General features: G+C 64.2%; 6 protein-coding genes across 6 annotated transcripts in view; 4 read left to right on the forward strand and 2 right to left on the reverse strand.

Moving 5' to 3' along the window:
- Nucleotides 1-2,878: 2,878 nt before the first annotated feature.
- Nucleotides 2,879-4,426, forward strand: EMIHUDRAFT_248446 (hypothetical protein; the record flags this gene model as incomplete). Its single annotated transcript, XM_005762693.1, has 3 exons — nt 2,879-3,724; nt 3,800-3,860; nt 4,407-4,426. The coding sequence occupies 3 exons, from the start codon at nt 2,879-2,881 to the stop codon at nt 4,424-4,426; spliced, it is 927 nt and encodes a 308-aa protein (XP_005762750.1).
- A 1,026-nt stretch (nt 4,427-5,452) lies between these two features.
- Nucleotides 5,453-6,643, forward strand: EMIHUDRAFT_446211 (hypothetical protein). Its single transcript, XM_005762694.1, has one exon. The coding sequence runs from the start codon at nt 5,464-5,466 to the stop codon at nt 6,250-6,252; it is 789 nt and encodes a 262-aa protein (XP_005762751.1). The 5' UTR covers nt 5,453-5,463; the 3' UTR covers nt 6,253-6,643.
- Nucleotides 6,644-6,917: 274 nt separating this feature from the next.
- Nucleotides 6,918-7,676, reverse strand: EMIHUDRAFT_248449 (hypothetical protein; the record flags this gene model as incomplete). The annotated part of the gene is made up of 3 exons (XM_005762695.1): nt 6,918-6,963; nt 7,250-7,437; nt 7,542-7,676. The coding sequence occupies 3 exons, from the start codon at nt 7,674-7,676 to the stop codon at nt 6,918-6,920; spliced, it is 369 nt and encodes a 122-aa protein (XP_005762752.1).
- A 447-nt stretch (nt 7,677-8,123) lies between these two features.
- EMIHUDRAFT_120600 (hypothetical protein) lies at nt 8,124-8,944 on the forward strand (the record flags this gene model as incomplete). The annotated part of the gene is made up of 2 exons (XM_005762696.1): nt 8,124-8,572; nt 8,641-8,944. The coding sequence occupies 2 exons, from the start codon at nt 8,124-8,126 to the stop codon at nt 8,942-8,944; spliced, it is 753 nt and encodes a 250-aa protein (XP_005762753.1).
- A 567-nt stretch (nt 8,945-9,511) lies between these two features.
- EMIHUDRAFT_58651 (hypothetical protein) lies at nt 9,512-9,715 on the reverse strand (the record flags this gene model as incomplete). Its single annotated transcript, XM_005762697.1, has 1 exon — nt 9,512-9,715. A coding segment is annotated over one exon (204 nt), but the record flags the coding sequence as incomplete, so codon positions are not given.
- Nucleotides 9,716-12,155: 2,440 nt separating this feature from the next.
- EMIHUDRAFT_317040 (hypothetical protein) overlaps nt 12,156-12,795 on the forward strand; it is a gene marked incomplete at both ends in the record, with an annotated part of 1,091 nt that continues 451 nt past the window's right edge. The window contains 2 exons of the mRNA XM_005762698.1: nt 12,156-12,164; nt 12,558-12,668. Of these exons, the coding sequence (XP_005762755.1) occupies nt 12,156-12,164; nt 12,558-12,668 (120 nt within the window). The remainder of the gene's footprint in view (nt 12,165-12,557; nt 12,669-12,795) is intronic.

Raw genomic sequence — 12,795 nt, forward strand, 5'->3', positions numbered from 1 at the left:
ATCGTGTCCGGGTCCGCGTACATCGTGGGTGTGTCCGGGAGCGGCTCCCATTTGACACAGCAAGCCTCCGAGACCTGCGGCGGGCCCCGGGGCTCGGCTGTCAACACCGCGGCTGGGCACACGGCGCCGAGGCGGCCGCGCATGCGAGGGTCCGGTCTACGGGGAGGGGCCGCGCCAGCAGGAAGACAGCGTCTTCAAAACAGCACGCCGGCCTGCCCGGCCGCCCGGGATGCGCAGCAGGGCGCGTGTGCTACACCGGTGCGACATCTACCCTCAGCCACCCCGCTCAAGATGGCCTCCACCGCCTCCGCGGCAGCCGCCGCCGCCGTCGCCGCCTCCACCCGCCGCGCCTCGACGGCGGCGGCCGCGGCGCGCGCCTCCGCCTCGACCTCCGCCCTCGCCCTCGCCGCTGCCGCCGCAGCCGCTGCCCTCTCTGCCGCCTCCGCTGATGCGGCCTCCGCCGCCGCTGTCCGCGCAACCGCCGCCTCCTGAGCGGTGGCGGCGGTGCGCGCTGCCGGAAGGACCTGCCCGAGGCACCTGGCGGCACCGGCGGATGCGAGGGGTCGAGAGGCAGACGCGGAGGCCTGGTCGGGTAGGCGAGGGCAGGCCGAGCGCAGGAGAGGGCCGGGGGCGGGGAGGCGCAGCGCACGAGCTGCGGCGGTGCGGGGAGGTGCGGGGGCGGGGGGTGGGGGTGCTCGGCCCAGAGAGCGGGCCCCACGGCGCGGGGGCGCGGCACCGAGGAGCGGCGGTGGCGATTTCGGCGCGGAGGAGCGGGCAGAAGGGAAGCAGGGCAGAAAGGGTGGCAAAAAGGGGTGTCTGGCGCGCTCTCGGTAGCTCCTTGGAAGAGGGCGACTAGGCGACTAGGCGACAGGCACGGGGGCGCGGGGGCGGCTGTGGCGGACGGTACTTTAGACAGCCGATGCAGTACGAAGGCGGGCGGGTGACGTAGTGGAGAGGGACGCCGTGCTGGAGGAAGAGCGAGAGGTCGTTGCGAAGCCGCGCCGCCGTGTGAGGGCGCAGGCCAAACCTGCGAGCCACGGGGGCGGGCGAGTCATGGTACGTCATGGCGCGAGTGCGGCTGCCGTCCGAGGAGGAGGGAGCGCGAGGGGCGCGCTCGGGCTATGCGCCCCCCCCCCCCCTCCGAACCCGACCTAGCGCTCTTCACCGTGTCAGAAACGGCCCTTCGACCTCTTGAGCCAGAGAGGCGCCCGTCACGCCGGCGGCACGGAGCGGCGAGGCGATCGCATCGAGCTCGAGCCACGCGAGCAGGTGAGACACCTCGTCCACCGAGAGCGACTGGAGCGCTCTCCGCGTGTGCCCCACCCGGCCGGCGCCAGGCGCCGCCGCCGTGGCGCGGGCGAGCCGTTCGCGGGAAAGCTGGAGAAGCTCGAGCGCGGCCGCCGCCTCCTTTTCCGCCTGACTCACGAGCACATCGGATGCCGCATCGGAGGCGTCCAGGGCGCCGGCGGAAGTGGCCGGCATCGGCGATTGAAACATAAAGAATTCCTGCGGCGCCGAGGCGCTCAGCGTCGCGGGCTCGCGGCATCCACCTTTAGAAGGCCAGCTCGGCACGTTGGGCAGAGCAAATCATTGTCAGTGTCACAACAAACATCTCTCTCTCTCTCTCGATGTATGTATCATCATCAGATGTAGGGCGTGAGAGAGTGTTTGTTAGGGCGTGTGCAACGGCCTGTGCTGCAAAAAACAAATAATTCTAGGTGGGGTGTTCAAAGTATATAATAGGATAGGATTATAAAAATCGGGCGGTTGCCAGCGAGTACACTCGGCCGCTTGGTTTTGCTATGCCGGGCAAGAAGGGATGGTAGTTGTGGCACCATTTCAGAGGTGGGTTGGTAGTTGTAGCTGACCAAAGTCGGCGGCGAGCGTCGACAAGTTTTGAGCTTGGCGAGACGGAAGCGGCGGGGACCGTCGCTGCTGTGGCAACCCGAGCGCAAGGGGGGATATGCCACAGGAAACAGGAAAGGGCTGTTGTGGGTTGGTGCCCGCACCCACTGTGGCTGCCTTTGACGGCCGGCAGCGGCCCGTCAGCGTGGTGATTCCCTCGTACGCGCGGATGGAGTACCTGGTTTGGAGCCTCAGCCTGCTGCTAAAGCTCGAGCCACTTGAGCGCAAGGGCTCTGAGATCCTTGTTGCCCACGGCAGCAACGCCAGCCTTGCATACGTCAGCGGGGCCGCCTGCAAAGCACAGCCCGCCTGCCACTCGCCAAAGGTTTGGCACGTCGACGTGATCGATTTGGACGCGAGTGGGATCGGTGTAGCGAGTCGGTACTTTGCGGCGGCCAAGGCGCGGAACGACATCCTTGTGCACCTCGATGACGATCTAGTACCCAGCCAGACGATGCTGCAGGATTTGGTTGACAAGGTTGCGAGCGAGGCTGGCTTTCCTAGCTACCCGCACGCGCACGCACCCGGGCTTTACGGGGCGAGCTCGCAGTTTCGATGCTGCGGGGTTAGCGGGCTGTTGAATTGCAGGTATCCGCGCGACTCGCCCACGCTCGTCCTTACTAGCCTCGCCGCTTGCTCCAAAGCCCTCAACACGCGGTACCTTGACTTTTTTGACGCGTACCGACCCCTCCTCCTTCTGAATCGAGGCAACGGAGAGGATATTACTTACTCGCACTTCGCCTGGCTGCAAGGGCGTGGGGCCGCGTCAGACAATGTACGTCACGTGGGCAACTGCTCTTCTGATGCTCCCTCGACCGCAAATGGTAGCCGCGAGGCGAAACCGTGGCAGCAAGGTCTACGCTCGCGCTACAGGTGGGGCAGAACGATCACCAACAAGTGTGGTCCTACAGCAGCAAAGTCCACGGAGCGTACGTGCTCGAAAGGAAAAGGAGAGTTTGTGCCTTTAAAGCCGATGAAAATGGGGGTGCCCACGTTCTCGGATAAGAGAGACGTCGTCACCCACACGAAGTTCAAGGCCAGCCGTGACGCCATGTGTGTCGCCCTCTTCAGCATCCAAGGCTCGAGCCACTACCCGTTTGCGCAGTTGCAGGAATCGCTGCTGCAGGCCACTACTCGTTCGCCGCCGATGGCACGCGTGCTGCCTCTCCAGAGCATCGGTGCTACTGTTGTCGAGGCGGTCAGCGCCGTGGAGCGAGAACTGCTGGCGGCATATACCGCGAATCCGAAACAATCGGCCTGCGCGTGCATGCGTGCAAGCAACTACTCCCAGCAATGGGGCCTCATCTTTGTGCATGTGCCCAAGACCGGCGGGACGTCCATCGAAGAGGCGCTACTTGGCGGGGCTGTTGGGCCTGGCACTAAGCTGCACTCGTGCCACGCGTCTCTGAGTGACCTACTCGAGTGCGCCGCGAACTCCACCCCAGCCTTCTATGTCTGGCGCCACCCGCTGGACCGGTTGGTTTCGCTCTTTGAGTATGCCAAAGCAGGCGGCAACGGTGAGAGGAACGACCTCTTGAGGTACGCGTGGATGAGAGATCGGAACTTTAGCAACTTTGTGCACGAGCTAGCTCGCATCCGAGGGACGCTCGGGCAGCTTCCGAATATCTTCAAGACGCAGAGCTCATGGATGGGCTATCGCAAGCGCGCGACAGACGAGCGGGCAACGATATCATCGGCCACGCGTCGAAACGGCACACAAGCTGAAGTGATTGCGTTGCACTTTCACGCTCTTACACAGGGTTGGCGCGGTCTCGCCAACCAGTACCCGCGCTTGCCACAAAGAATTGGCCACTCCCGAGTCAGCCGTCACGCATGCTGGCCGTCCTATTACACAGATCCTTTGATTAACGAGTTGACGAGGCTGCTGTACGAGGATGACTTCGAGCTGGTTCACCCCTCGGTCGTGGAGGACGCACGCAGCGCAGCGCAGGCCTGTATAATGGGTCAACCACGCGGTCTATCATTAGGTAGCTGATAGGGGCGGTCCGTAATTAGATGAACGAACCCAAGATCACGGACACACAGTCGAGAAAGAAAAGGAGGGCCAACACGTCACACCAATCCTCGCTAGCCAACGCGGCACTTGGAGCACTTGGAGTGCAGTCCGATTGGATCTTCGTCATCACACGCACGCCGCTCGGAGCGTATGGCGAACGGATTTCCCCAAGGGCTCTTGGGGTGTGTGATAGAGCGAGCTGGGGATGGGTGGGGATGGGTGGGGATGGGTGGGGATGGGTGGGGATGGGTGGGGACCTCGGGGATCAGCGGGACACGTCGGCCGCGCGCTCCACAGCTGTGCATGTAACATGTACATGTACATGTTGTCGTCAAAGTCGTGAAGTACCTTCGCGCGCCGCGCTCATTACGTCCCATTTGGGACGGTGTGAACTCGCCTGCCTGGCGCCATGGCTCGTCCATCATCAAATTCATTGAGAGGTCTGTCCCTCGCCTGTCTGGGTGTCACCCTAGTGCCCGTGTAGGCGACGGGCGCCCTAGCTAAGAAATTAATTTGGTTTCAGCGCACGCCGAAATTTGCTGACAGTGAAGCTATCCATGCACTCGCTCTTCTCAGCCTCTGGCCCACGCAAGTCGGACGATGCGGCGCTCACCTTCCTCGCGCAGGGCATCAAGGCGTGGCTGGAGGCGCAGCTGCCCAAGTATGCCGTGATCCACCCAGTTCAGACGAGCTGCCTCAAGAACGCCGTGTCGTCTGTCGAGTTCTTGCCCGAGCTGGAGCGTGGCTTGGCCGCCGCAGCCGCCACACGTGCGCCCGCGCCTGACTTTGGCGACGACGAGGAGCTCGAGGAGGCACGCCGCGCACGTCCGCCACCGGCTCCCGCCCCCACCGCCCCCGCCTGACTTCTGAACCAGCCCGTACGGGGATGGCTGGGGATGGCTGGGGATGGCTGGGGATGGGCGGGGATGGGTGGGGATGGGTGGGGATGGGTGGGGATGGGTGGGGATGGGTGGGGACCCTACTGTGTGAATACGTTTTCCACGTATTCCAAATGACCTCCCAGAGGCCTGTATTCTGCCGTATTCCACCCGTATTCCACGTATTCCATGGAATACGCCGTATTCCAAGCTCCAAAAATGGACGTATTCCGTAAAATTTTCTTCGCTCCGCGAATTCACACAGTAGGGTGGGGACCTGGGGGATCGCTGGGGATGGATGGATCCGGATCGAGCGTGTGGCAAAACATTGATGCAATGCGCTCATGAGTTCCTTGACAGAAGTAAAAATTACATGTATTGACTGATGGCGATCCCAACGGAGGGGCATGCGTGTGATGACGAAGATCCATTAACCTCACATCCAGGGCCGGGGAGCTGAGAAGCGCACCCAGCGAGCCGGATGATCGGTATATCGGGCTACGGGCTAGAGAGCCCTGACCCCTAGCTAGGGGGGGTGCGCGTTCGCAGGGAGAGGGCCGTAAAGTAAACACGGGTCTCCGGTACTTCTGATAGTTGCGTTTCTTTCGCGATTATTGCACGCCCCTTGCTTCGCCTCCCTCCTGCCGTGTAGGGGATTCCTGTATGCGTATTCACCCAGTGCCGTCCCCAAATGCAGTCGGCAGCGGCAACGCCCAGCTCTACGTCGAGATCGGAAGCCGCGAAACGCAGTTCGGCGGCAGCAAGACGGCGGACGCATCGGGGCTCGGCGGCGGTCTCAACAACATGCTCATGAACGTGGCGCAGCTTCTGCACGACTCGTGCGGCGGTGGACGGCACGGCAACACGACCCTCGTCCTGCCGCAGCTCACCTCTGGCTGGCGCTTCTTCAAGGCCTCGCAGCCGGGCTCCCGCATCAAGGAGTCGGTGGAATTTGGAGATGTCTTCGACGCTGCCGCCTTCGCGCAGCGCGTGGCGCCGTGCCGCGTGGCGGAGGTGGCGCCCGTCGGCGTCGCCGTGCAGGAGGCCGCTGTCGTCGGGATCAACCGGCAGTGGCCGTACGAGGCGTGGCTGCCTCTGGTTTACGGTGCCCTCGCACCGAGCCGCAAGCTGCAGCCGGCAGTGGCGCAGATGGTTAGGCGGGCAGCGGCGGGCGGAGGGCCGCGGTGGGCGGCGGTGCACCTGCGGATCGAGCGTGACTGGTGGGTCATCAGCGGCTTTTGCACGGCGCGCCGCTTCCCGCATCGCCGCTGTTACCCTCCGTCCGAGGTCGCATCGCTGACCGCCGCGAGCCGGCTGAGGAGGAACGTGAGCGGGGTGGTGCTCATCTACGCGGCGGATAACGTGGCGAGGAGCGGGCCCGAGGTACGGCCCGAGCAGTTCGGAGCGCGCGTCCTCTCCCTGCCGTCTGCGCCCGAGAGCACCGGGCACTAGATGCGGAGCACGGATGCGGAGTACGAAGACCCCTCGAGGCTCTAGCTGGCAGCGAGCTCGGCTGGCTCCCACTGCACTGCTCAGCCGCATGCACTGCACTCGCGGCCGCTGCGCGCACGCTCTGCGCCGAATGCGCTGCAGGAGGAGTCACACCCCGAGTTCTGCTCCAGGCATGGCGTACACGCTGCGCACCGCCGCCGAGTTCTTCACCGCCGCCGCGGCGCCGGGGGGCTTCTACGGCACCGCTCCCCCCGCCCCGCCCCTCCTCCTTCTCTCGCGGGATCGCCCGAGATCAGCGGAGGCCATCCGGCGACGAGCCCCCGCTGCAGGCAACTCCTTCTCGACATTCTCCGCCGGGGTGGCGCTGCACCGCAAGTTCGCGCGTGGGAGTGCGGCCGCCGCGCCGCGCGCCGCGTACGCCTACGACTGCCAGCCCGCCCTCGTGCGAGGCATGCGCAGCAGCGAGCTCTTCCGCACGGTGAGTGCCGCGCGGTGCGCCGCCGCGGCGGGCGGGGTGGCGGCGGCGCGCTCCACTGACGCGGCGCGAGGAAAGGGCGTCAGGTCGGGACTGTCGCAGGGGCGATAGGACGATATTCACACCGATATATAAAGCACACCGATATATAGCTCTGGTGCTGCTGCACATCGTGTCACCGAGATATATGTTAATACTCGATCGCGCCACAGCCCACGCGCCACGCCGGCCCACTGCTGCGTCGCAGCGGTGCACGGCTACCACACGCGATGCTCCATCATGCATCAAGAGAGTCTCTCAAGAGAGTCGAAGCGCCGGGGGGCCGCTTGAGAGTGGCCTGGCCCTGGGAGCTGGGGGGGGGCAGTGAAACCACCCCCGCCTCAACCCGCTCAGGGACGGACGCATTTCCCCCCTTTCAAAGGCGGTTTCGAAGTTGATGAGACCTCGCCCCCCCCTCTCGAATGAAAGGCGTAAAAAGAGGCGCGGAACAGGCCGGAAGCGCCGCTTGGACGTGGGTCACACAACGGCAGCGCTCCAGACGCGCTCTGGTAGCTGCCAATGAAGCTGTAGCCCATCGTGCGCGCGCCGGACGGCCATTGCACCTCTACTGCAGTGCCCTCCTGCACCGAGAGCGACGCGTCAAACCTTTGCTGCCCATGACCGCCGGCGGCTCCGAGCTCGGGCGAGCGAGCCCTGGCTGAGCTGAGCCTCTGCGGTCGCAATGCAGCGCTGCGGTCGGTGCAGAGTGGCCGTGTGCGTACGGCGTCGTACGCGCACGGCCGCTCTGCCTCAGTGTCGTGCGGCTTGGGCCAACTGAGGTCGCTCTCCGACCTCGCTCGCCGAGCTCACAATCCGGCGCGAGCCGCATCGAGTGGAAGTTCGACTTCAGCTCCCGCGAGTGGATGCACTGCCTTGTCGAGTGCAAGCAGTTGGGCTCCGCCGGGAGCATGTGGTGCAACATGTTCTCTGGGCGCCAGCAGACGCGAGCGCGCAAGCGCGTGTTGAACCGGACGCTCCATAGCAACACTCAAGATATGTGGCCCCATCCCTATGCCCCACCTTCTTCTCCGTTGCCAGTCCCCGAGAACCCCACTATATAGCGCCACCTCGTGAGCTGTCCTGTGAGCTGTGTGCTGTGTGTCCAGCAGTCCGGACCCGGTGATACGGCCGGTGACACGTGCCTCGTGTCGGCTCCCGAGCCAACCAATCGTGTGCAACGTGTGTGTGCGTGTGGGCCCGTCCTCCTTGCTTGGAGGTGTGTAAGACTGATGACTGACTGAGGGTAGGTGGGAGGCAGAGTTTGTGTCGTAGGTGTGAAGAGTCCCCCGGGAAGAAGCCGCACCAGCGGAGTCTCCGGCGGCCAGAGCCAGGGCGGCATAACTCTATCGAAGAAGTTATGCCCGAGCTTAAGCTCGAGACTGGGAACACTGAGGAGCAGTGGGCGATGCTCAGTGCGCTCGCGCATACGACCGCGGCCGCGCCGGCGGCCAAGCAGTCTCCGACTGCCGACCAAATTGTCGGGGAGTTTGTCGCTGCGCTCGCCGCCAAGCAGCCGACGCCCGGCGGCGGCGCTGCGGCTGCCGTCGGCGCGGCCGTCGGTGCAGCCGCCGCGGCGATGGCCGCCGCGTACACGACACGGAAGAAGGACCGCGAGTCTGGCGCCGCAGCAGCGGCAGAGGCCCTGATTGCAACGCTGGACACGGCAGCGGTGCTGGCGGCGGCGGACGCGGACGCCGTGGCGTACGCCGACCTGCAGCGCTCGTGGAAGGACGCGGACATGTCGGCCGAGGAGAAGGCCGCGGTGGAGGCACGCGCGCTGGCGGTGCCGGTCCAGCTGGTCGAACGGTGAGGAGAACAGAGAGAGAGGAAGGAGACACGCACCAGTCTGGGACGCCGGCCTGACCGCCTCGCAGGTGCCACGCGTACGTGCTCGCCATCCAAGCCTTCCTCCCCTCGTGCAACCCAAACATCACCTCGGATGCAAAGGCGGCCCTCACCGCTCACCACTCACCCTCTGCCCGGCCCTCAGTGACTCCCGCCCCCACCACGCCCCTCGCAAAGGTTGGTATCCACCAGCTCGCGGGCGCGGCGCGAGCAGCCTTCCAGACGGCGCTCGTCAACTCTCCGCCGGCCGCCGAGCGCGAACGGCTGCGCGGGCTGCTGCGCGAGATGCGGGAGGTCGAGGAGGCGCTGCTCGAGGGCGAGGCGTGTCCGTGAGACAGTCAGTGTCCAGACACAATCTCTCGCGCTCTGTGCACAGGGTAATCTGTGTGATGCTGATGGGACACACAGCTCACACTCAGGGAGGGGGGGGCCTCGGCTCTCCTGAGACTCTCTGCGGAGAGGAGAGGGGCCTCGAGTCCCTCGAGCGGAAGCAGGCTCTTGAGTCTTGTAATAGCCGAGGAGCCAGGCGAGAGCGGCGGGATCACGCTCATCACACCACGCAACTCATTTTTTTGCTTTCAACACCGCGACGGTCGGGCGCGCGGGAGCGGTGAACGCCGCACGGCGCCCCCGTCTCTCGCGTCTCGGTCTCCGTCGCTCATCTCTCGCGCGCCAGCTCCACGGCGCGCTGCTCAACTGTCTCTCACCTAGCGGGAGCCCACGGTGGGGGGGTGTCTCCACCTTACGCAACGTCCCTCAGCCGCCGTGCGCGCCCGCTGCCGCGCCGGCGCCCACTGCCTCCCCATGCTCTCCCTCCGCGGCTGCGAGCGCCTTTTGCCGCCTGCGCTGCCGCTTCGTGAGGAGATCCCCGCGCCGCATCGCCGTCTCGGCGGATCGCTGTCGCTCCCCGAGGACGACCTTGATCATCGCCATCGACTTGCGCGTCATGCGCGCCCGCTCGGGGTGCGGCATCGTCGTTTTGCGCCGTTCGTGCAGCAGCTTGACCGACGCGAGCATGTTTCGCTCGCGGAGCAGCACGGCCCATAGCTTCTGCAGGTCAGCGTCGCTCTTGAGCCGGATCTCGGCGGCGGACCAGCGGCGGCCGGGTGGAGGCAGCTTCGGATCCACCTCGTACGGATCCACAAACGCCTCCAGGTACGGCGCAAGAGACGGTGCTTCGCTAGCGTCGCCGCCGCTGCCGTCCTCGTCGCCCGACGGCTCGGGACCCGTGCTCAGCGGGCGGAGAAGCGGCGAGGGCGCACCGGCGGGGCGGTGCAGGCGAGCTCCTCCCAAGGCGGCGCCTCGCACAGTGAGGCGCGACGCGCCGCGAGAGAGTGGGCGCAACAACATACCGGTCCGTACGTGGTGTGTACAGTCGGCCCAGGGGCGTGGTTGAGGGGTTGAGTTGAGGCCCCCCCTGTTGAGTATATGAGCGACCCACCTCGAGGGTTGCTCCTGACTCTGGCCTTTTCTGGGTCACGTAGCCACACCTCGCCTCCTTGGTGCGAGTGGCTGCCAGTTCGACTCTGGGGAGGATCGAACCATCAACATGGTACCTCCGGTGAGATCTCCCAGGTCGTCGGCGGTCTGCGAAGATTTGAGTCCCTTCGTGTGTGAGCTACGAAAAAGATCGAAAATAGTGCCCAAGGTAACCCGGGGGAACTCGCGTCCCGGAACCTCTGCCCTACCTCGAAACACGGCGGTATCGGATATACAGCAGCAACCTCGTGCTGTGTCGTGGGGGCGTGTTGAGTATATGAGCGACCCACCTCGAGGGTTGCTCCTGACTCTGGCCTTTTCTGGGTCACGTCGCCACACCTCGCCTCCTTGGTGCGAGTGGCTGCCAGTTCGACTCTGGGGAGGATCGAACCATCAACACCCCCTCAACCATCTGGTTGACGGTTGAGACCCCCCGTCAACCCTTTAGTTGAGGGTTGAGGCCTCCGGGGCCTATTCACAGGCTCGCGCGTGATCACAAGATAAACTGGAACAGCCCTGCCGCCAAAAAAATCGCCGCCTGCGGCGCGCTCTTGCGCTCCTCGTACCTCGAGCGCAATCCATAAGTAGGAGACGCTCACTGTCGGCAAGAGTCACGGTGAATGCTGCCGCATAAAAGCAACAGAGTCGCGGTTGGCGCGATGGTCTTGGCGCGGTTAACGACTTGACGTTGCACACGGCCATAGACGCAGGATCTGTTTGGCGAGCCTCAAGCAGCGAAAGCAGGCGCGACGAATAATGTCAATCCTGAGATCTCAATTTTGGCGCTAGTTTCGTTTCCTGGTACATCACGACGACTTGGGTCTCATGTAGCTCGACGGCTCTTCGACGGCTCTTTCTGGTTGGATCAGACAGTGCTATCAGTCAACAACACAATGCCGAGAGCAGGGCGGCCTTCGAGCAGGCGGCCTTCGAGGCAACTAAGTTCCTGCTGCATTTTGCCCCTCAACGTACAACTTGATGGCGGGCGGACGTGTCGAGCATGGATCGAGAGCACCATGGCCACAGGCGGCGTAAGCCGTCTGCTCCAGGTGCTTTTTGCACTGTTTTGCCCATGTCCACAGGCGGCGTAAGCCATCTGCTCCAGGTGCTTTTTGCACTGTTTTGCCCATGTCCACAGGCGGCGTAAGCCATCTGCTCCAGGTGCTTTTTGCACTGTTTTGCTCATGGAGCAAGTGGCTAAAGCCACCTGCATTTTTGTGCAAAAGGCTCTAAAATGGCCGAAATCCCTGTTGGCGCACGTGGCGATTGCCACGTGTGCCTCGGCTAAGAGGCCTCTCCAGGCGAGAGTCAGGTGGCACGACGCGAGTCAGGTGGCGTGGAGCCTCCTACCTGGGCCCATCTCTCTTGCATCACACCTCCCATTCACGCACGTAGCTGAAGCAAGTACTCGTAAAAACGGCGCGTCAAATGCAGCATCCAGGCGTCTAAAGAAGACGACATGAATGGTTCACAGAGAATGTGTTCAGACCTTTGGCTTTGCGCGGGTGTGTGTGTGTGGACAGCCATTCCGCGTGGTTGAGGGGTTGAAGGGGTCTGTCAACCACTTGGTTGGTTGAGGGTTGAGGCCTCTGTCAACCACGTGGATCGTGGTTGACAGTTGAGGCAATCGCCCTGTGTCTTCCTAGTAAATAAGAAACACGGTAACGAGCTAACGAGCGCTTTGCCGCCTGCTTGTGCTTGACGGCGTTGACCGAATTGGCACGCGGGGCATGGGAGTTGACCCAGTTGAAAAAAGAGGCGCTGCGGAGGCCGCGGGGGGAAAGAAGGCTCCTAAAGAAAGAAAGAAAGAAAACAGACAAAACCAGACGAGGGATGGGGAAGGAGGACAGACAGGGTCCCCACCTGCACGAGCAGGATTTTGGAAGGACGATCAGGGGGACAGGTGGGGCTCTCCTGCTCCTGACAAGGGTAGGGACAGAAGGCTCCTACGCGCGCCCGGCCCGAGGAAGGTTTTTCTCGCCCGCCTCGCCGCCCAACAGCGTGGCGGATTTTTTTCAACCAGCGCGGGCGTGCGCCTACGAGCGAGCCTCGACACCTTTGAGCGATGTCCACAGTGAGCGCCTGCCTCTCCCGCTACCATCCCGCCCTGGCCTCCGTCGCCCCTCGCCGCTGCCACTCTCGCCGCCGCCCAAAACTCCGCTTCCGCCCACGCCGCCCCCACGCTCGCCGCCGCCGCCCACACCGCCACCACCAATCCCTCCGCCCCCACGCCGCCCCCACCTTCGCCGCCTCCTGCCTCTCCGCGCCGCCCTACCCACGCCGGCGGCACCAGCCCCTTCGCCGCCCACGCCGCCTTCACCCTCGCCGCCGCCGCCCTCGCCGCCGCCCTCCCGCGCCCTCCTGCGCCACTGCCCTCCTGCGCCGCCGCCACCAGCCCCTCCGCCACCCCACCGCGGTTGCGCGCCCCCCCTCCCGCCCCCAAACCAACGCCCTTTGCCTCCCGTAGGTGCCCGTCAATCCCAAGCCCTTCCTCAACGACCTCACTGGCAAGCCCATCATCGCCAAGCTCAAGTGGGGCATGGAGTACAAGGGCGCGCGCCCGTGCATTTTTCAATCGGTTACCGGCGGCTCACTTTCGCTGTCTGTCATCAGCCTGCTCGGGGAGCCAATTTTTTATTCCCTGTGCCTTAACCTTCTTCAATATTTATTGGGTGCCTATTCTTAAACTTCTTCCCGGAAATTCC

The sequence above is a fragment of the Emiliania huxleyi genome (genome assembly GCF_000372725.1).
Source record: "Emiliania huxleyi CCMP1516 unplaced genomic scaffold EMIHUscaffold_668, whole genome shotgun sequence".
NCBI lineage: Eukaryota > Haptophyta > Isochrysidales > Noelaerhabdaceae > Emiliania > Emiliania huxleyi.

What these genes read in the sequence shown, in the direction of transcription:
- EMIHUDRAFT_446211 (XM_005762694.1), top strand. Translation starts at nt 5,464, where the DNA reads ATGCGTATTCACCCAGTGCCGTCCCCAAATGCAGTCGGCAGCGGCAAC.